Genomic DNA, 24,088 nt, shown 5'->3' on the forward strand with positions numbered 1-24,088 from the left:
AGAGGGAGAGAATATTGTAGGATGATGGAGTAAGAGTAAGGTAATGCAACATATACGGAATGGGCTGAATGGCCTCTCCTGCACTGTGTGATTCTCTAATTCTGTGATGTAACCTTACTAACCATGTTAACTCACAACAATCTGCATATATTTATACATATGTCCACATAGTATGGATATATGTTGATGATTATACTCCCACAAGCAATAGACTTGATCACATATACCTCTTGTACTTATTTCTCATGAACCTTAATTATTCACCTGCCTATCAAAGCTCCTCTTAAATATTGACCTAATTTCTGCTTCAATCCCTAACTCTGGTTATGTATTTGACAGCCTCATAAGCCATCTGTGTAAAAATAAATTAAGCATTCTCCTCGCAATCTGGATGCTAAAAATTATCTCTTCCTACCTCTTCTAGTTTAAGTCCCTCTTTCAAATTCACATCTCCACTCTTTCAACAAGAATAGCCCTTTGCACCTCAATAACAGCATTATTATCTCAGGATTCATTTAAAATCTACCTGTCCTCATTGAATGGGTGAAAAGATTGAACACGGGAAAGAAAGAAATTTCATTTATTTAACCACCTTAGGACATGTCGCATTATCTGCAAAGAGCTAGGAACTAATTAGCTAGGAGCTAATTCCTACGTGCAACTGTTTTGCAGGAGCAGAAGGGTTACTTTTCATGGTTGCACTAGAGAGTCAGAAGGTGTGAAGCACCTTCTACAAATCCTTCAAACTAATCCTTCTATTTTACAAGACAACACGGTCAGTGTTAAATGTGAAGTGTGATTATTATCAACACCTGCCATCCAAAAGACACCAAGACAGGACATCCTACAGTGCTTTCCAACTAAGGAAGAGCTTTGAAGTGTCGTCCAAGAATGCAGACCCTGGAATCAGAAGCACAATTCCAAAATTTGTGGATGACACCAAGATTTGTGGTACATTTAAGACTGCGAAGAAAATTCAAGAAGACATGAACAAAGATGAATGGGTGTACAGCTGACAATAATGAATCACTATTTCTGTAACTGAGATTATTCATTTTGGTAGGAAAGATACGATGGTCACAAAGCTTGAATAATAAGTCTAGAAGTGAGATAGGAGATTAAAGGGATCTGGGGGTGCAAATATACTAAAAGTTGTGATGCAGACAAATAAGGCCATTAAAACAAAGCCAAAGGGTTACAAATCTGTTTTAGGTGTTGGTTGCAGGATAGATATTCATGAAGACCTTGGAGCTCTTCTTTTGTAGTACCGTAAGCTCTGATCCATCCATGTGAAATGGCAGAAGGGGTATGATTTAACAACGCCTTTGAAAGATGACAGTGCAGCACTTCCTCAGTATTGCACTGAAGAGTCAGCCTGGATTTTGTGTTCAAGTTTCTAGAGTGCGACTCACAACTACTTGATCAGAGATGTAATCACAGCATCAGGTTCAATATTCACATTACATAAGGTGAAATATCTAATCGGTTTCTTCCAATCCTGCATGGTACTCATTACATTTACAATCACAGTTCACTGCTACCTCACCCTTGAACTCACTATTTCTAAATTGCTAAACTATTTACCCAATATCCAGTTCTGGATGACCTCTCTTTGGACCCTGTCACAAACCCCGAATCTCAGAATTTCTCTTGCTGACAGATATCTGAGGCTGATCAGAACACACACAATCTTGGTGTCATAATTGATCCTGAGCTTCTGACCACAGATCTGTGCTACAACTTGACCACCTACTTTCTTTCTACCTCAGCTCCATCCCCCAATTCAGTACCAGCCACAGCTCTTCAGCTGCGCAACTCCTCATGTCTGCATGGGTTTCCCCTAGGTGCTGCAGTTTCCTCCCACAGTCTGAAAGAAGTCAGGTGCATTGGCCATGCTAAATTCTCCTTCAGTGTATTCGGGTAGGCGCCAGAGTATGGTGACTCAGGAATTTTCACAGTAACTTCAATGCAGTGTTAATGTAAGCCTACTTGTGACACTGATGTGTTACTTGAAACCCTTTTGTGTTGGAAGAACACAGAGCAGGACATCCCACAGTGCTTTCCAACCAATGAAGGATTTTGAAGTGTGGTCCAAGAATGTGGACTCTGGAATCTTTTGTGACCTCGAGCCTTGACTATTCTTGGCTGCCTTCCCACCTTCCATTTATTTGGCCGTCCAAAATTCTGCTGCTGAAATCCCTGCTCACCCACCATCCCTGTGCTTGTTGACCTACATGGTTCACACAAAGCCATCCATCCCTTTTAAAATTGCTATCCTTGCTTTCAAAATCCTCTGTGTTGTAACATATCTGCAATTGAGAATTTTTTTTCTCTGTTTTTCATTTTCAGGGAGCAAACTGCGAGCAGAATTACAACGATTGTTTTATCTATGCTTGTCCAGCGGGCTCGGAATGTGTTGACGGCTTAAACAATGTCACTTGTCTACCTACTGAACTCACCGCCAGCGAAATAAGCTCTGTTACGGCAACAGCTGCTGGAATTTTCCATCCCACACCTACTGTGGTGCCCGCTCATTCATGGAGCGTCGTCAGTGAGGACAAAGAATCTCAAAGTGATTCATTTGACCTTGCAGGTGGGTGAATGCGGCCAAAAACTTCTGCAAATCCATCAGAGAATTTTTTGTTTTTAAAATCCCTTATTCCTCACCATTGCCACCGTGATCACATTTTGGGTTGTTTGATGAAGTTCGCTTCACGATGTTAATTTTGGATTTTATGGCAAAACCTTATGATTGCTTCCAGTTTCCGCACTCCACCTGTCTCGCAATGCTGATCATGACAGCATGAACCTCTGGGCTTTATTCACACAGTTGGAGCTTTGAACTCATTGTCATCTAAATTGTCACATGATTGCCAGTAAAGCTCAGCAATTTGGATTTACATAGCACCTTTAGCGTGGTAAACATCTGTGTTTCATAGCAGCCCAGAAGGAATAAAAAGTAAACCGAGGAAATAAGACTACTGGTCTGAACTGGTTTTGCACATTTTAACATGCAACAGCAGTAAACCAGGTAAATAAGAATACCAGTCTGAACCGGTTTTGTATACTTTTATACTTTAAAATGAAACACCAGTAAAATGGGGAAATAGGAATGTTGAATTGTCTTTTTTCCTGGGAACATGATGAGCCAAAAATTGTTCGTGAATCAAAGGAGTTAGGCCATGTAACCAGAAGCTTAGTCAAGTAGGTTCTTTTTAATGGGAGAGGAAGAGAGGGAATGATTTAGGGAAGGAATTTCAGAGCTTAGGGCCTAAACAACTGAAGGCATGGACAGCAAAAGTGGGGCAAATAAAGTTGTGGATATGCAAGGGGCCAGGATTGGAGGAGGCCAATGTGAGAATGATTTGAGTCCCACTAATGGGATGCAGATGAAGACCTGACCAGAACCTTTCACCCCTCCCTCTCCCATCCCCACAACACCCATTCTCCATGATATCAACAGGAAAACATCCTATTCAAAAATACACCTGGGCCAACGTAGTATGCAAAAGTCAGGACCTACCTGAAGAAGGCCTGGAGCTGCCGCTGCGATTTAAGGTGGAGGCTGCCAGTGACCCTAGAACACCATAGCAGTGGGTGGGTGTAGCATCCATCAGGTGGATCATCCAGCTTCAGTGTCCTCGAGGACGATCATCTTCCAGCCTTCTTGGAGATCCATATTCTTTCTTCAAAGCAGGGTCAGTGATGTTGGGCACCTTTCAAATATGGCATCCAAGAATCGTGGCACCATCAAGTCCACCCTGCCACGTAAGACAATGAAAAGCACCCCGATGCATAATTAATTACACCAGGGACAGAAATTATTGTGTGGTTTCACATCAAGGCTCCACAAAGGGAAACATCACACCCCCGACTTAGTCCCAGATGGAAGAATTCAGTCTAACGTTTGTATTCGCTTGACTTTAAAAGATTAAGGGATGATCCAAGATGATTAACAGATCTGAGCAGGTAGATAGAGGGAAACTTTTTCCTCTTGGGGGAAACCCAGAACAAGAAATGTAACATTAAAATTAGAAACATAGAAACTCGGAGCAGGTGTCGACCATTCAGTTCTTCAAGACTGCTCCTCCACTCGATATGATCATGATTGTTCCCCTATATCAGCACCATACCCCAAAGCTCTCCCCATACTCCTTGACGCCTTTAGTGTCTAGAAAACTATTTCTTTCTTAAACATACTCGGTGACTTAGTCTCTACAATCTTCTTAAGTAGCGAATTCAACAGGTTCACTATCCTCATTTCTCTTCATCTCTGATGGTCGACCCCATATCCTGAGCTTGGGATCCCTTGTTCTAGACCCTCAACCAGAGGAAACAACATCCCTGCATCCAGTCTGTCCAGCCTTATCAGAATTTTATACATTTCAATGAAATGCCCTCTCCTTCTAAATTCTAGTGAATACAGGCTCAGTTGACCCAATCTCTCCTCATATACAACAATCCTGCCATCCCAAGAATCAGTCCGGTGAACCTCCACTGTACCACCTCTGTGACAATTTCCTCATTTAGATAAGAGGTCTAAAACTGTACACAGTACTCCAGGTGTGATCTCACCAAGGCCTGTACAGCTGTAATAAGGTATCCTTGCTCCTGACCTCAAATCCCCCATAATGAAGGCCAGCGTACGCTTTGCCTTTCTAAATGCTTGCTGTATCTGAGTACTTTCAGTGACTGGTGTACTAGGACATCAGGTGCGTTTGTGCATCAACAATTCCGAATTTATCACCATTTCATCTATCCACTATTCTGTTTCTCTGTCCAAAGTCCTTGATTCCACAATTATTCATATTATTTTGCGCCTGCCATGTTTGTCCAGTTACTCAACTGATAGAAACTAGAAGCAAGAGCAGGCTGTTTAGCCCTTTGAGCCTGCTCTGCCATTCATTTTGATTATAGCTGGCCATCAAATTCAATATCCTGATTCCCCCCCTTCCCCCCATATCCCTTGATCTCTTTAGCCCCAAAAGCTATATCTAATTTCTTCTTGAAATCAGACAATGTTTTGGCCTCAACTAATTCTGTGTACTGAATTCCACACATTCACAACCCTCTGGTGAAGAAGCTTCTACTCACCTCAGTCCTAAAAGATTTACACTCTATCTCAAACTATGACCCCAAGTACTGGACTCCCCCACCATTGGGAACATTCTTTCTGAATGTACCCTTCAGAATTTTATAAGTTTGTATGAGATCCCCTCTTACTTTTCTAAACTCCAGTGAATATAATCATAACAAACTTAGTCTGTCCTCCTATGACAGACCTACTATCTCAGGAATCAGCCTGGTAAACCTTCGCTGTGTTCCTTCTATAGGAAGGACATTCTTCCTCAGATAAGGACATCAAAACTGCACACACTATACCAGATGTGGCCTCGCCAATGTTCTGTACAATTGTAGCAAAATATCCCTATCCCTACTTTCAAATACTCTTGCTATGAAGGACAACATACTATTTGTTGTCTTTACTGCCTGCTGTACCTGCGTGCTTACTTTCAGCAACTGATGCACGAGGACTCCAAATTCTCACTGAGTATCCACCTCTCTCAATTTACACCCATTCGAGTAATCTACTTGTTTGATTTGATTTATTATTGTCATGTGTTAGTATAAAGTGAAAAGTATTGATTCTTGCAAGCTATACAGACAAAGCGTACCGTTCATAGAGAAGGAAAAGAGAGAGTGCAGAATGTAGTGTTACAGTAATAGCTAGGATATGGAGAAAGATCAAATTAATATTGGGTAGGTTCATTCAAAAGTCTGACGACAGCAGGGAAGAAGCTGTTCTTGAGTCAGTTGGTGCATGACTTTTGTTTCTTTTTCCCGACGGAGGAAGGTGGAAGAGACAATGTCCGGAGTGTGTGTCATCCTTAATTATGCTAAATCACCTTGAAACTCTTAATTCCTCATCACTGACATTCTCTCCGAATTTTGAGTCATTAGCAAACTTGGAACATTTTGTTCCCTCATCCAAATAATTTATCTGTGTTGTGAATAGCTGGGGACCAAGCACTGATTCCTGGGGGAACCCCACTAGTCACTATCCGTCACTTCTAAAAACCCGTTTATTCCTATTCTCTGTTTCCTGTCTGCTAACCAATTCTGAAGTCACCAATCCCGTGAACTTTAATTTTGTACATTAATCTTTTATGTGAGATTTTTACCAAAAGGTTTCTGAAAATCTAAATGCACCACTTCACTGGTTCTCATCTATTTACTACTTATTCTACTAGTTACATTCTCCAAAAAAAACTCCAGTCGGTTTGTCAAACATGATGGGTAGAATTCTCCCAAAAAAAGTTCTAAGTGTCGAATTCACATGAAAACTGGAGTAATTCACACTGGCTTTTTTCAGTGGGACTTTACAGAAGAATCTCTCTCATTCTGTGCACGGCAGAGGCCACCAACATGAATATCATTAAATTTCAGGGGGTGGGGCCTATTCCCGCTGGAGAGGCTGAAATCAGTGTGCTAAGTGGACTACTGCGCATGCATCGATCTGTCAGTGCCAAGATCGGCACATGCGCAGGGGCCCCAAACTGCCGGCCTTCTGATCGCTGGCCAGCCCCCGCGAACCCTGCAATGTCGACTCAGTGCCCCCCCCACTGCCCAATCACAGCCCACCCCGACCATCCCTGGGCTAAGCTCCAACCCCCCCCCCGCCCCGTCCATTGTGATCTCCAGCATCCCCCCCCCCCCCTCCTCCCACTGTCAGCTGTCCTCCCTCCTTCCCCCACTAATCCTGACTGCAGAGTGCCAGCAGATCCCCCCAACCCCGTGATTGCCACCCTAGCCTTACCCCTTGCCTGATGGGCCGTGCCAAGGGGCTTCCAGGGCATTATGTGGGATGTTTCCTTCTGCTCCTTGGGAACTGTATGAACCCCACCACACTTTTGGTGGAGCTGCTTCCAAAGGAGCTGAACACGGCGCAACAAATTGCCCAAGTCGATAGAGCAAAATAAATTGTGGAAAGGCATTCTTTTTGTATTGCTGCAGTTCTCTGCTGGGAAGGAACTCCTGCTAACAGCACAATCCAACAAGACCCTTCATTCTCAGAAGTGACACATCCTATGTCCTTTCCCAAGGTAACATCTGAACCCAAGAGGCTGAAATCCTCCAGCAAGTGGCCTGTGGTCACTAGAAATTGAAGATTACTCTGCAGAACAACCTTCTGCAAGGAAACAAAATAAAAAATTCATGGGGGCTGTCAAGGAAACTGTTTTTCCCCTCCTTAATAAACACTGATTTATTTTTTCTGAAAAGAGGGGGCTGTTGCCTAAGCAGAGAGTGCCATGGGATGCAAGCAGGGAGCAGGGAGAGAGGAGGGCCATAACGTTTGCTTTGGATTGTTCTAAGTAAGAGTGGAACAGATTTGATGAGATGAGTGGTCTTCTTTTTACACTCTGCGTGTATAACTCATTTTTATTCCGTTCCACGGCTTTTGCAAGGTCAATGTAATTTTTCTATCATTGAGATATTCTGGTGTGGACCTTAGATAGATGAGCTAGGTGTATCTCTTATTATTTAGACTTTATAATGTGCCTACGAGCATGTTTACTTCCTATAATTTAAAGTCTCCCTTCAAAGAGAGAAGAAAAGAATAAATAAGAGATGGGACGAGAGAGCATTTAATCTTGAGGATCTGAACCCACTGCACTGTGACCAGGCAGTCCTTGCTGTACACAGAGCTTTGGTGTTATGAATTACAGCCCTAATGCTTTAATCTGCAATAATTTTCAGAGAATGAAGATACCCTTTGCTGAATTCCATACTTTTTTTTATTTAGAGGACCCGAAGCTGTAATTCAAGCTTCAGTTCCAGTATAACAGATCATTTATGTCCAATGGTTAATTACTTTTTTCTTTGTTATTCCTAAATTTATTTCCATCTGTTCTTGTTCTTCTTGCGTGATCAATTTTCCAATATGACCATGAAACCTGGGATTGGTTTTCTAAAGGCAAGGTCCAACCATATGATTGGCATAGTGCAATGCTAATAGTGACCAATCACTTCACTTTTGTAATAGAATAAAAGCAGCACAATAAGCCAGTGCCAGCTGTCTGTCGAACAGTTACCCAACTAGGGCAACTTAATGCCCCTCTTCTTTCCCCATTGCACTGCCATGTTTCCATTTTTCATTATTTATCCACTTTTGAAAGTTACGATTGAATCTTTTATGATCAGTGAGGACACGTGTCAGGCCTTGCTCTTTCTTTCCCACTCCTTGATTGATTGCAGCATGGTTCATTGTCATTTGTGAGGATGAAGGTATTAATTCAATATCCATGCACAATCAATGACATGCTGATTGCAAAGAAACCAGCTTTATAGGTTTTCTTGAGTTTAAACAAAAGGGTTCCATTTTTATTGAACAAAAAACCCACTTAGGTAAAGATGTAAATTAACACCAACATCCTGATCTTTGCAACACATACATACATGTGCAAAATTACCAGTTCTACAGTAAGAGGTTACGCTTTGAGCAACTTAAAATTCACTGATAAAAAGCAAAATTTATGAAAGATTAGTCAGTTGAAAGGCAGCTTTATAGAAATGCAAATAACGAGGACCAGAAGAGTTTCAGTAAATTTTTGAACTAATTCTTAACATCAGCACGTGTGAAATTCCATAGGAGGTGACCTGGATATGTCTTAATTGTAATAAACATTGGAACCTCCTGGTCGACTTGTAATACCGGACTTCAGGTGACCTTTGACAGCAGTCTTAAGTTAATGTCCATTGCTCACTTTTTAAAAGTCTTTTCAAGGCAGTTCATTATTATATTTGATGAAATTAAAAGATCCATATCATCCATGCACCCGGTAATGCATTCCAGATCACATCAACTTGCTGTGTAAAATAATTTATTACTTTCTCTTTTGCCAATTATCTTCAATTCAATTCAACTTTATTGTCATTGTATAGTGCACAAGTACACATACAACAAAAAGTGAATTTGTAGGCTCCCAAGATGCAAAGAAAAAAGCAAATGCAAGTAGTCATGCCAATAGTCATTAAGTGTATACATGCATATTGCACAATACCCATCCCGTCTCATATGTTAAAGGTTGGAGTTCACCTGGGTAACAGCTCTGGGGAAGAAGCTGTTCCTGAGCCTGGTCGTACAGGCTTGAATGCATTTGTAGCGCCTCCCAGATGGCAGGGGGGCAAACAGTCTATGGGTGGGATCTCCAGTAATGCTGAAAGATCTCCAGAGACAGTGTTTGTGATAAATGCCCTGGAAGGCTGGCCGCTGAGTACCAATGGGTTGTCCTAACACTTGCTGCAGAGCTTTCTGGTCAGAAGTGGAACAACTGCCGTAACGTACGACAAACTGCTGTGTACTGTCCACCAGTAGACGTTTGAGAGAAGCTTGGGGGGACAGCTTCGCTCTCTTTAGCCTCCTCAGGGAGTATAGGCACTGCTGAGCCTTTTTCACTAGGGGGAGGAGTTGTGGATGCCAGGAGGGTGCAAGAAGAGCAACCGCTCCCCCTGAGGGCATTTTTCAGAAGAGTATACTCACTCACTCCTGCCCACACACAACCTCCTGACTGACAGCTCGATGAACCAATCCTAGGACAATACGTCACCCCTTGATCCGCCAGTCCGATACACTGACTGTCAGCCGAGTTCACCAATCACAGCAGGGGGCGTCCACATGGCCCCCCAGCCCCCGCTCCGTCAGTGGGACGGCCCGATCTACAGATGAACATCGGGATTCAACAGTCGTCATTTTTCAGAAGTGGCACCTTTTGGAAAATCATTTTTTTTTAAAAGCAAAGAAAATAAATCACTGAGAAAAGATGCCAGACTGTGATGACATCAGCATGGGGCAGGGCCTGGACAGGGCAGGCAGGGATTGGTGGAATAGTAATGAGAAGACAGTCATTTTTTATTTCGTGGTCCCTTTTTTGTCTGCTTTTTTATAGGGGGGGGCAGTTTAGAACGGAGTTGAGGAGGAACTTCTTCACTCAAAGGCTGGTGAACCTCTGGAATTCTCTGCCCGTTGAAGTGGTGGAGGCTACCTCGCTGAATATATTTAAGACACGGGTAGATAGGTTTCTGATAGACAAGGGAATTAAGGGTTATGGGGAGAAAGCGGGAACATAAGAACATAAGAAATAGGAGCAGGAGTAGGCCAACTAGCCCTTCGAGCCTGCCCCGCCATTCAATAAGATCATGGCTGATCTGTCGTGGCTCAGTTCCACATTCCCGCCCTCTCCCCATAACCCTTAATCCCCTCTCTTATCAAAAACCCATCAACCCGCGTCTTAAAAATATTTAGCGAGGTAGCCTCCACCACTTCAACGGGCAGAGAATTCCAGAGATTCACCACCCTTTGAGTGAAGAAGTTCCTCCTCAACTCCGTTCTAAACCGCCCCCCCTTTATCTTGAGGCTGTGCCCCCTAGTCCTACTGTCTTTTTTGAGCAGGAAGAGTCTCTCCACCTCTATCCTATCCATCCCATTCATCATCTTATACGTCTCAATGAGATCTCCCCTCATTCTTCTAAACTCTAACGAGTACAAGCCTAATTTATTCAGCCTCTCCTCATAGCTCAACCCCCTCAACTCCGGCATCAGCCTAGTAAACCTCCTCTGCACTGCCTCCAAGGCCAAAATATCCTTGCGTAAGTGCGGCGCCCAAAACTGCACACAGTACTCCAGCTGCGGCCTCACCAATGGAACTGATCTACTTCAGATCAGCCATGATCTTATTGAATGGCGGGGCAGGCTCAAAGGGCTAGATGGCCTACTCCTGCTCCTATTTCTTATGTTCTTATGTTCTTATGCTCTCTCCCCCTAACCTATGATACTGGCTACGCCACTGGCACCCTACCCCATTGATGTAATCGGGGGTGTGCGTGCGGCCTCTGGACTTCCTGAAGTCCACAATGAGTTTTTTGATCTTCTCAGTGTTGAGGGCCACATTGTTTCCAGCACTCCACATCACCAGATGTTGGACTTTTCCCTGTAGGCTGACTCATTGTTATTAGTGATCAGGCCCACCATTGTAGTGTCATCCGCGAACTTAATGATGGTATTGGTGTCACAGACAGGCACACTGTCGTAGTTGAAGAGGGAGTATCAGCGCACATCGTTATGGAGCCCTAGTGCTCAGGGTTAGAGTGTGGATGTGAGGTTACCTAATCTAACAGACTGGACCCTGTTGGTTAGGAAGTCCAGGGTCCAGTTACAGAAGAAGGTGTTGACTCTTAGGGTATGAAGTTTATGAACAAGCTTGGTGGGGATCATAGTGTTAAATACTGAGCTATAGTCAACAAACAGCAGTGTCCTTGCCTTCCAAATGGGTCAGAGCGGAGTGAAGAATAGTAGAAATTGCATCTTCCATTGACCTGTTTGTGCGATAGGCAAATTGGTGCTGATCAAGGTTGGCAGGGATATTGGCTTTCAGGTGAGTCAGGGCCAATTTCTCAAAGCACTTCATTATAAGGGGGATGAGTGCAACAGGGCAGTAGTCATTCAGACTCTTCACATTCGATTGCTTTGGCACAGGAACAATGGTTGTACACTTGAAGCTTCACTCTATTTTCTCTGGTTACCGACTTTTATGCCATTGGAAACAGCTTCTCATTCTTTACTCCAACAGAAACGTTCAAGATTCTGAACAATCAAATCTCTTGTTCTCCTCTCAGCAGAGCACTGCCAGCTTCTTCAATCTCTTCATTTTACTGATGCTCCATATCCCTGGCACTATTTGAGAGAACCTCATCTGTATTGTCTCATAGACCCTGACATCCTTGCTGAAATGTATCCCAAAATTAAACAGAATGCAGGGGTCAAACCAGTCTTCAAACTATGTTTAACAGAACTTCTTTGCTTTTGTACTCTGTGGCATAATAAATTGCTTATTTCCGATTCTCAGCTTTAAAGATAACTCCCGACCAATCCAATAGAAGTGATTGACTATAGAACGATATTCACTGGATGCAGGGAGTATAAATTCTCTCTTTTAAAGGCAATCAGTGGCATTAAAATAGACTGTTTTAAAGTAATGGATACACTTTGTGGTATTTGTCATAAGTTCCTGTTGGTTCTATTCCTTCCTGACAGAGATAAGCAAATTGTATGAGATTTAATTAGAAAATTTAATTACGGTGGTAACTTCTAATTCCGAATGTAAAATGCTCTCAAAAGAATTCAGGGATACAGACTTGTAATTCATGTATTTTATATTGATTTGGAGAAGTGCATTTGATTTAGAAAATGTAATACTCTTTACTTGATCAGTGCTATTTGTTCTAAGTAATGGCCTCACAGATTATGAATAATTGCAGGGTTTACATTTGCTAAGCTCTTGAGGTTGTGAAAATTGCACTTTTATTAAGAATATAAGAACATAAGAACATAAGAAATAGGAGCAGGAGTCGGCCATCTAGCCCTTCGAGCCTGCCCCGCCATTCAATAAGATCATGGCTGATCTGTCGTGGCTCAGTTCCACATTCCCGCCCTCTCCCCATAACCCTTAATCCCCTCGCTTATCAAAAACCCATCAACCCGCGTCTTAAAAATATTTAGCGAGGCAGCCTCCACTACTTCAACAGGCAGAGAATTCCAGAGATTCACCACCCTTTGAGTGAAGAAGTTCTTCCTCAACTCCGTTCTAAACCACCCTCCCTTTATCTTGAGGCTGTGCCCCCTAGTCCTACTGTCCTTTCTGAGCGGGAAGAGTCTCTCCACCTCTATCCTATCCATCCCATTCATCATCTTATACGTCTCAATGAGATCTCCCCTCATTCTTCTAAACTCTAACGAGTACAAGCCTAGTTTATTCAGCCTCTCCTCATAGCTCAACCCCCTCAACTCCGGCATCAGCCTAGTAAACCTCCTCTGCACTCCCTCCAAGGCCAAAATATCCTTGCGTAAGTACGGCGCCCAAAACTGCACACAGTACTCCAGCTGCGGCCTCACCAATGCCCTATACAGCCGCAGCAAGACCTCCCTACTTTTATATTCAATCCCCCTCACTATGAAGGCCAGCATCCCATTCGCCTTCCTGACCACCTGCTGCACCTGCAAGCTGGGTTTTTGCGACTCATGCACAAGGACCCCGAGGTCCCTCTGCACCGTCGCCTGCTGCAGTTTTTCGCCAAGTAAGTAATAATCCTTCCTACCATTATTCCTACCAAAGTGGACCACCTCGCACTTGCCAACATTAAATTCCATTTGCCAGTTCCTGGCCCATTCGCCCAGCCTATCTAGATCCTTCTGCAGACTCTCCACACCCTCCGCGCAATTTGCCATTCCACCAATCTTGGTGTCATCAGCAAATTTCGACACCATACACTCGGTTCCCTCCTCCAGATCATCTATATAAATGGTAAATAGCTGAGGCCCCAGCACCGACCCCTGGGGCACTCCACTAGTCACCAACCGCCAATCCGAATAGCACCCATTGACCCCCACTCTCTGCCTCCTATTTGACAACCAATCCTCTATCCACGCTAACACCCTACCCCCAACTCCATGCCCCCTGACCTTCTGTAATAACCTCTTGTGAGGTACCTTGTCAAACGCCTTCTGAAAATCAAGAAAGACCACATCCACCGGCACTCCTCTATCCACCGCCCTAGGCACATCCACATAGAACTCCAGTAAATTCGTCAGACACGACTTCCCTTTAACAAAACTGTGCTGCGTCTGCTCTATCAAGCAATTCCCCTCAAGATGCCTCGCTATTTCCTCCTTGATGACGGGTTCTAACACTTTACCTACAACAGACGTTAAACTAACCGGCCTATAATTCCCTGCCTTTTGCCTGGCACCCTTCTTAAACAACGGCATAACATTAGCCGCTTTCCAATCTTCCGGCACTTCCCCGGAATCCAGCGACGTCTGGAAAATAACCACCAAGGCATCCACTATCACCTCCGCCATTTCTTTCAGAACCCTCGGATGCATTCCATCCGGTCCTGGGGACTTGTCCACAATCAGCCCCTCCAGTCTGTTGAGCACCGCCTCTCTAGTAACAATAATGTTTTACTGAGCAGGATTTATAGAACATAGAACATAGAACATTACAGCGCGGAACAGGCCCTTCGGCCCACAATGTTGCGCCGACCAGTCTTATTTTTAAAAAAAAACATTGACCCACTAATCTAAACCAATCCCTTTTCGTCCATAAACCTATCCACCAATCTCTTAAACGCCCCCAAACTAGGCGCATTTACAACTGCAGCAGGCAGGGCATTCCAGTCCCTCACCACCCTCTGGGTAAAGAACCTGCCCTTGACATCTGTCCTATAACTACCCCCCCTTAATTTAAAGCCATGCCCCCTCGTGCTAGATTTATCCATCCGAGGAAACAGGCTATCACCATCCACCCTATCTAAACCTCTAATCATCTTATATGTTTCTATAAGATCCCCTCTTAGCCGCCTTCTTTCCAGTGAAAACAACCCCAAATCCCTCAGTCTCTCCTCATAGGACCTCCCCTGCATACCAGGCAACATCCTGGTAAACCTCCTCTGCACCCTCTCCAAAGCCTCCACATCCTTCCTGTAATGTGGGGACCAGAACTGCACACAGTACTCCAAGTGCGGCCGCACCAGAGTTGTGTACAGTTGCAACATGACGCTGCGACTCCTAAATTCAATCCCCCTACCAATAAACGCCAAGACACCGTACGCCTTCTTAACAACCTTATCTACTTGATTCCCAACTTTCAGGGATCTATGTACACATACACCTAGATCCCTCTGCTCCTCCACTCTATTCAAAGTCCTCCCGTTAGCCCTATACTCAACACATCTGTTATTCCTACCGAAATGGATTACCTCACACTTCTCCGCATTAAACTCCATCCGCCACCTCGCGGCCCAGCTCTGCAACCTGTCCAAGTCACCCTGCAAACTTCGACACCCTTCCTCACAATCTACCACACCTCCGACTTTGGTGTCATCAGCAAACTTACTAATCCACCCAACTATACCCTCATCCAGATCATTAATAAAGATTACAAACAGCAGTGGCCCCAAAACAGATCCCTGAGGCACACCACTCGTAACCGCACTCCATGATGAATAATTACCATCAACCACCACCCTCTGTCTCCTATCTGCTAACCAATTCCTGATCCTGCAGTCCCTTTTTACCAATGAGAGAACTAATACTTTCTGTTCGCAGTACGATTTGCTGTAATCTTAAAAACCAGACCAAAGGAAAATAGACCCACTCCACCAGCACCCCAATTCCTTTATTTAAAAAAAAAGCTCCTGAAATAACAGAGTTATTCAACCAGCACTTTCTGATGACCTCCACATGCAGTGAAATAGCCAGCAATGCATCACCCAGAAGCAGAATGCAGCGACCAACCTTCCCCAGGACATGCCTGTTGGTATAGTGTATGGTTATCAGTCGCTCTTCATTGTCAGGGCGAGCATGTCTCCATCAGTCCTTGTATTCTTTCCCAGTGACTCTGCAGGGATCAGGAGACACCTTGAAAAGCATTTATTAAATACCAATGTTACCACAGTTTAACTGTGCCTTCAATGAATCTGCCTCACCGTCACTCCTCTCGGTTACAAACCAGTCTGACATCTTTTTTAAAGTTAAAGTTTATTTATTCATCACAAATAAGGCTTACATCAATACTGCAATGAGGTTACTGTGAAAATCCCCTTGTCGTCACAGACTGGCGCCTCTTCAGATCAATGCATCTAATCTAATCTTTTATTCCTTTTTCTAATAATGACGATGTCTCCGATGCACAGGATAAATTGCTTCAGCTCAATTAGACTCCAGCTTTATCTTAGAAGCAAAACGCTGCGGACCCTGGCGATCTGAAATAAAAACAAGAAAACGCTGGAAAATCTCAACAGGTCTGGCAGACAGAGAAATGGAGTTAAAGCTTCAAGTCTGTGTGACTCTTCTTCACAACTTCTTTTTCTCTTAGTTCTGTGCTTGATCCTGCTAATGAGCAGCTTGCTCACTCCTGCTGATTCCTCTTTATTTATTAGTGTTACATGCAGGCTTACATTAATACTGCAATGAAGTTACTGTGAAAATCCCCGAGTTGCCACACTCCGGCACCTGTTTGGGTATACTGAGGGAGAATTTAGTCTGACCAATCCACCTGACCAGCATGTCTTTTGGACCATGGGAGGAAACCAGAGCACCCAGAGGAAACCAACGCAGACACTGTCTATGCAAACGCTGCCCAGCCAGTGACCCAAGCCGGGAATCAAAGCCAGGTCCCTGGAGCTGTGAGGCAGCAGCACTAACCACTGTGCCACTGCCCCTTTATCTCCTACAGGTAAGTCCCATGATGACACTGAAGAAGATCCACCATCTTCTTGTCCTTCCTCACTCAACAGGAGCTGGCCGCTGTTTAGCGAATTCATCCTGGATTTCTCTCCTTCACGCAAGCGGAGGTTGGCGAGCGAGTGGAATGTCCATGCTTGCACGAGAACACAATCATGGATTTCCCTGCCCTCAGCTTCTCTTTATCCCAGGGTAACCTTTGCAGCAGGGAATCAGATGTTATCCATGGAGATAGCTGATAAATATTAAAAAGGTCAGACACCGTTTCAGAAGTTTCAAACCTCAGCTTCTAGAATTGAAGGTACACAGAAACTGGAGAAGGCCAATCAGGCACTTGGGCCTCCTTCACCACTCAGTGAAGTTATGATTGATCTGCACCCTAACTCCATCCATATCCTTTAATTCCCTTGGCTAGTGATGGTCTAATGATCGCCAATTTGAAATACGACTGTATAAAACAGGTGTAAGATAGGCCATTTGGCATCTCGAGCCTGCTCTGCCATTCAATATGATCGTGGCTGATCAGTTTGTGTTTCTAATTCCACATTCCTGTCTGCTCCCAATAAACTTTGATCCTGATAAAAGAAAACCCCAAGGATTTTTACTCCTATGTAAAAAGTAAAAGAATGACCAGGGTGAGGTTAGGGCTAGTCAAGGATAATAGTAGGAACTTGTGCATGGAGTCAGAAGAGATAAGTGAGGTGTTGAATGAATACTTTTCTTCAGTGTTCACTAAGGAGAGAGGCCATGTTTTTAAGGATGAGTGCATGATACAGGCTGATAGGATGGAGGAGGTAGGTGTTCTGAGGGAAGATATATTAGCAATTTTGAAAGACCTGAAGGTGGATAAGTCCCCTGGGCCAGATGGGATACATCTAGGATACTTTGGGAGGCAAGAAATGAGATTGCAGCGCCTTTAGCTTTGATCTTTGGGTCCTCACCGTCTATGGGGATTGTGCCAGAGGACTGGAGAGTGGAAAATTTTGTTCCTCTCTTCAAGAAAGGAAATAGGAATGACCCTGGCAATTATAGGCCATTTAGTCTTACTTCAGTGGTCAGTAAGTTAGTGGAAAGGGTCCTGAGGGATCGGATTTATGACCATTTGGAAAGATGCAGTTTAACCTGGGATAGTCAGCACAGTTCCGTGAGGGGTAGGTCCTGCCTCACAAATTTGATTGAATTCTTTGAGGAGATAACTAAGTGTGTGGATGAAGGTAGAGCAGCTGATGTCGTATACATGGATTTTAGTAAAGTGTTTGATAAGGTTCCTCATGGTTGGCTCATGAAGAAGATAAGGAGGTGTGGGATAGAAGGAAATTGGATAAGTAACTGGCTGTTTCATAGAAGACAGAGAGTGGTGGTGGATGGAAAAGTTTCAGACTGGAGACCAGTTACCAGCAGTGTACCACAGGGGTCAGTGCTGGGTCCTCTGCTATTTGTGATTTTTATCAATGACTTAGAAGAATCATAGAACCCTACAGTGCAGAAAGAGGCCCTTCAGCCTCAAGAAGGGGCTGAAGGATGGGTTAGTAAATTTGCTGATGACACCAAGATTGGTGGAGTAGTGGATGAGGTGGAGAGCTCTTGCAGACTGCAAAGAGACATTGATATGATGTAGATCTGGGCCAAAAAGTGGCAGATAAAGTTTAACCCTGGTAAGTGTGAAGTGATTAATTTTGGTAGGACAAACTTGAATGTGGATTACAGGGGCAACAGTAGGGTTCTGAGGAATGTGGAGGAACAGAGAGAGCTGCGGGTTCATATCCACAGATCTCTGAAGGTTGCCACTCAAGTGGATAGAGCCGTGAAGAAGGCTTATAGTGTGTTAGCGTTTATTAACAGGTGTTTGAGTTTAAGAGCAGTGGGGTTATGCTGCAACTATACTGGATGTTGGTGAGACTACATTTGGAATGTTGTGTTCAGTTCTGATCACCTCACTATAAGAAGGATGTGGAAGCATTGGAGAGAGTACAGGATTCTGCCTGGTTTGGAGGGTAGGTCTTATGACGAAAGGTTGAGGGAGCTGGGGCTTTTCTCTTTGGAAAAGATGAGGATGAGAGGTGACTTAATAGAAGTTTATAAGATGATGAGGGGTATAGATAGACTGGACGTGCAGAGACTATTTCCTTGGGTGGATGTAGCTGTTACTAGGGGGCATAACTATAAGCTTCATGGTGGGAGATATTAGGAGGGATGTCCGAGGTAGATTCTTTACTCAGAGAGTGGTTGGGGTGTGGAATACACTGCCTGCTGTGATAGTGGAGTCGGACACTTTAGGAACTTTCAAGCGGTTATTAGATAGGCACATGGAGCACACTAGAATGATAGGGAGTGGGATAGCTTGATCTTGGGATTGGACATAGCTCGGCACAACATTGAGGGCCGAAGGGCCTGTACTGAGCTGTAATGTTCTATGTTCTATGTTTCTCTCCCCATCTGCTCATAGCCCTGCACTGTCACCTCAGACCCCATCCTTCAAGACCTCGGCAAGTCTACCAATGCAGGCTGCTTCTTTGTAGAATCAGTCTGTTGTCATCTGTTTTTTTCTAACCATGTTAACTCATGCAGCATTCTCGATTCTGTGCTTCATCAGCTACCATCACAAGACGTTATTTTTATGGTTCATTTTCCTCTTCAATTTTGCCAGTCATGGAATCATTTCCTGATTCTGACTGTAGGTTTCTCAAAGGGTTGCTCATGCATTTCCAGATATGTCTTCAGGTGCATCCGAAGATAAGTAAATTGGTGGTGTCCAGGGCCTCACAATTATAATTCAGCTGTCTTCTAATGGTATCTCCTCTGGGGACTAAGCTGTACCTGTCATTATTCCACAATTCAGCACTGATTAAACCAGAGCTGTGGATTTAAAGCTGTTAAATTTTATCTATCTTTTCTTTGATTGCTTTGCTTTTTTGGAACGTATGCAGCCTGGAAATGTGATTTGAGTTTGAAAGTTGGGATGATGGACTGAAGCGTCGGTAAATTTTCAGAAAACCAGCCTTTTTTCATGAAAAGACATTTCAAAAGTAATTTACCAAATATTAGGGACTTTTGAATTTACATGCACCATCCGTGAGTAGTAGCCACAACTCAGGGGGTAAAACTTCCATCCCCTGAGTCAGAAATTTTGGATTCAAGTCCGACTGCTCAGGTTTGAAAATCTAGGCTGACTTGGGGAGTGTTGCGCTATCAAAGAATTTGTCCCGTGGATCAGGCGCTAAACTGAAGCTGCATCGGCCAGCTCAAGGAAAGGTAAAAGATCACATAGGTAAAAGGTTTGGTAGAAGAGAAGGGAAGCTGTCACCAGTGGCCTGGTCAGTACGTATTATTTAGCAAACATCACTAAAATAGATTATCTGCTCATTACCATGTTGTTATTTGTGGGAGCTTGCTGTGTGCAAATTGGCTGCTGTGTTTCTTACATGGCACAAGAGGAGACAGTGGGTGAGTGGTATTGATTCTGGACTAGTCATCCAGAGACCCAGAACAAATCTGGGGACACATAATCAAATTCCACCACGGGTGTGGGTGAAATTATAGAGACATATAAGATAAGATAACGAAGGAGATAGATAGGGTAGAGGTAGAGAGATTCTTCCCACTTAGAAAGGATAGCAGAACTAGAGGGCACAGCCTCAAAATAAGCAGGGGTGGGGGGGTGGGCAGTTTAGATCAGAGTTGAGGAGGAACTTCTTTACTCAAAGGATGGTGGGTCTCTGGAATGCTCTGCCCATTGAAGTGGTGGAAGCTACCTCGCTGAATATATTTAAGTCACAGGTAGATAGGTTTCTGATAGATAAGGGAATTAAGGGTTATGGGAAGAAAGTGGGAAAGTGGAACTGATCCACTTCAGATCAGCCATGATCTTATTGAATGGCGGGGCAGGCTCGAAGGGCTAGATGGCCTACTCCTGCTCCTATTTCTTATGTTCTTATGAAATTTGAATTCAAGAGAAAAAATCTGGAATTAAAAATCTAATGATGAATGAAACCATGACATCTGGTTCAATGATATCCTTTCTGGAGGAATATCTGCCATCCTTACTTGGTCTGGCCTACATGTGACTCCAGATCACAGGACTATGGTTAACTCTAAAGTCTCTGAAATGGAGGGCAGTTAGGGATGCTTAAATGCTTCCCCAGCCAGCAATGCCCACATCCCAAAATTGAACTTTAATGTGTTAAGATCCCAGTTAGTGTTACTGCTGGACGAGAGGTCCTGGCTCAGGAGATATTTTAGGCTTTAAAGAAAAGGTAGAGGAACAGATTCAGAAGACAGCTAATTAGTTCTGATCAACAAGAAAAAAAAACATTTATTAAACATGAAATGTTTGACTCCAATGCATCACTCCTTTACTTCCCCTTAGCTTCACAAGTGTACGCAGTTTCCAAGAATAACACCCCATTCCAAACAAAATGACGATGCCATTCAACTGACCTTCCATGGGTTTCTTCTCAAAATCCCTCTAGATTATTGTTACATGAGTGTTTTCAAATTCCACTTTCTAAAAGACAGGCTTTAAAATCTTCTTCCAACCAATGCTTTACGTCAGCTGTTTTTATTAAGCATCCAGCTCCAGGTTTTCTAAATATCCTTTCAAACAAAGCTTCCACTCAACTGTTTTGATAAGTTTTCCATTTCTTCTTCCAGGCTTTCTTCATCTTAACTGCTGTTATACAAACTCTGACATCCAGCCCACCAATTTCCACAATTATTTCAAATGATGTCTCACAAGCTAGTAAAATCTACAAACCTTAGAGCCACTCCAAATATCTTCTTGGCCTCTCATGAGTTAACTTCTTTTCAGCTTTTAAACTGTATTATGTTCTGTTCTAGTTTTCTCTGTTCCTTTATTTCAAACTTCTTGAAAGCTTATCTTTACTTCTCTAGTTCCCTTAACAAGCTATTCTTTAAGCTTCCTGGCACTGTTTTCTTAGTAAGAAGTCTCACAACACCAGGCTAAAACTTGTTGGACTTTAACCTGGTGTTGTGAGACTTCTGACTGTGTTTACCCCAGTCCAATGCTGGCATCTCCACATCATGACTGCTTTTTTAACCATTTCTCTATTGTATAACTTTTCTTCTAGCAGAGCTGAGAAACATTTTCCCTCTTTAGTTGCCTGTCACCAGCTGCTATTAGTTTAACCAACACTGAATGCAAAAAAACCTTCCTACCGTAAAGGTGTACTTAGTTGCTGGTAACCTTTGATTTCTCCAAGTTTGTTTACTTGTCATGCCAGAACCCTCTCTAAACACAGTTTGAGCTGACAAAACCCTCACATATACAGACACCTTTACTAACATGAATCTGACTAGAGTTTTACTCCTCTTGCACAGAACCACTAAATTAAACCCATTTAAATCTACACCTTATATTTAATAATTAGTAATACAAATATAAATCCCTTAAAACTATCTGTTTTCCTGATAGATGTAAAATGCATTATGTCCTGAAGTTAGGAAAGAGGCAAAATAAATATTGATGTGCACAAGGTGCATCGTAGCAGACGTGCCAAATTTCCTTTGTCTTCTGAGAAAGCAGAGGTGTTGGTGGGCTTTCTTATCTAAAATATTGGTGTGGAGGGACCAGGACAGGTTGTTGGCAATCTAGACACCTAGAAATTTAAAACTTCTGACCACTTCCACTCCATCCTTGCCGTAGTACTTTATGGAAAGGAGCAAGAAAGCTCACCCGATACCCTGCCAATGTTTATCCCTCAATTTTTCCAGCCTGGACTTTGTGCAAATATAAGATAAAGATATCAAGATAAGATATAAGATAAAATATCAAGATAAAGGGGAGGCGGTTTAGAACGGAGTTGAGGAGGAACTTCTTCACTCAAAGGGTGGTGAATCTCTGGAATTCTCTGCCCGTTGAAGTGGTGGAGGCTGCCTCGCTAAATATTTTTAAGAAGCGGGTTGATGGGTTCTTGATAAGAGAGGGGATTAAGGGTTATGGGGAGAGGGCGGGAAAGTGGAACTGAGCCACAACAGATCAGCCATGATCTTATTGAATGGCGGGGCAGGCTCGAAGGGCTAGATGGCCTACTCCTGCTCCTATTTCTTATGTTCTTATGTTCAAATTGATTATTATATTAGGGCAACAGTTACATTGGTGGGAAATGCTTTTGGATGTTCTCAAGTCATGATTGGGATTATATAAATTCAGACTTCAATAGAAACTGCAGCCTTACTCTTGAAAGATTTTTCTTAAATGCTGAGAAATTCTTTCTAGCATTACCTCTGTTTCAGTGGCTTGTAGTTACATGAGGACAGCATTCTCAACAAAGTATTTATAGAGGAAGAACAGTGGAACTAAAACCACAGGTGAAACATGATTCATTGAAGAATATCTTGACTTCTGTTATAATGGCCACGAAGGACAAGGGAATTTGGCAGTAGATCTTTCCATGGACTTCGTGGAGTATAAACTCCCTTATTGAGCAAGCAGCAGAGAGGTTAAAGCTCATTGTTTCAACCTGGACTGTTACAGTAGGTCCCCTGGTACAGACGATAGGCTGTAAGCAGTAGATGTGGCTCTTCCTTTTGGCAGAACTATTACAACTTCCAATAAGCTTCTTTTAACGAGGGATGTCATTGAACAAAATGCAGTGCAGTATCATTGAATCATACAATGCAGAAGAGACTCTTCAGCCCATTGGGTCTTCACTGACACGTGAGAAACACTTGACCTCCCACCTAATTCCGTTTACCAGCACTTGGCTTTTATGTCTTGCCAAGCGCTGAGCTGCATCGTAGGAAGAATGTGGTTGAACTGCAGAAGACCTGGATGTTGCCTGGGATAGAGAATTTAAGTTATGAAGAGGGGTTAGATAGACTTGAGCTGTTTTTGTTGGAGCAGAGGAGACTGAGGGGCTACCTAACTGAGCTTTATAAGATTGAGTGATAAGGAGCATCTGTTCCCCTTTGTTGATGGGTCAGTCACGAGAGGATATGGGTTCAAGGTGAAGGGCAGGAGGTTTGATGGGATGTGAGGAAAATCTTTTCACTTTTTTTACCCAGAGGGTGGTGATGGTCTGGAATGCACTATCTGGGAGAGAGGCAGAGGCGGGTTGCCTCACATCATTTAAAAAATACCTGAAAGAGTATTTGGCAGGTCATAACATTCAAGGCTATGGCCTTGGTAAACAGGATTAGGTAGGTAGGTCAGATGTTTCTCATGTTGTTGCAGGGTTTCCTTTTCACCGTGAGATTCTGTGCGTGTGCGCGCACATTGATCAGGAAAGTCAGTGTCTGTGAATCGCTCCCAGATAGTACCAACATGACCAAAACACTGATTTTTTTTTAAAGGGCAGTTACTACTCTTTGCTGGGAATGCCATGAATGCTGATATTGGATGAAGTTGCAATCACTGGGCATGATTAACATCCTTCCTAACAGCACCATGGGTGTACTTACGCTAGTGGTGCAAGAAAGTATCTCACAACAGCCTCCCAAAGGGCAATTAGGGATAAGCAATAAATGTCGGCCTAGCCATCAGCACTTACATGCCATTAGGGTTACCCGTCATCCAATATGGCCTCCTAGGAAATATGGTAGTCAATCAGAATACAGCAAAGTCCCAAACTGCAATGAGATACTGACTGGGTAAATCTCTTTTTAAGTATCAGTGATAAATATTGGCCCATAAACCGGTGAAAGTCTGTAGAAATGCCATGAGGACTTTTACATCCAACCTAGGGGGAAGATAAAGCCTTGCTTTAACTTCTCATCCAAAGGATTTTAAATTGAATATTAATATTATAAAACTAAATTTACAATTAGAGG

The 24,088-nt window shown here is 43.3% G+C and overlaps 2 protein-coding genes across 2 annotated transcripts in view; both read left to right on the forward strand.

Annotated features, from left to right (window-relative positions):
* The window catches only part of LOC145345353 (uncharacterized), a 35,756-nt gene extending 33,328 nt beyond the window's left edge, over nt 1–2,428 (forward strand). Inside the window, exon 4 of the mRNA XM_080193169.1 lies at nt 2,350–2,428. Coding sequence (XP_080049295.1) covers nt 2,350–2,428 — 79 coding nt within the window. The remainder of the gene's footprint in view (nt 1–2,349) is intronic.
* Nucleotides 2,429–2,453: 25 nt separating this feature from the next.
* The window catches only part of LOC145345354 (protein eyes shut homolog), a 308,622-nt gene continuing 286,987 nt past the window's right edge, over nt 2,454–24,088 (forward strand). Inside the window, exon 1 of the mRNA XM_080193170.1 lies at nt 2,454–2,593. The gene's annotated coding sequence lies outside the window, so the exon portion shown is untranslated. The remainder of the gene's footprint in view (nt 2,594–24,088) is intronic.

This window comes from Carcharhinus amblyrhynchos, chromosome 7 (assembly GCF_965287045.1).
Source record: "Carcharhinus amblyrhynchos chromosome 7, sCarAmb.v2.hapA, whole genome shotgun sequence".
NCBI lineage: Eukaryota > Metazoa > Chordata > Chondrichthyes > Carcharhiniformes > Carcharhinidae > Carcharhinus > Carcharhinus amblyrhynchos.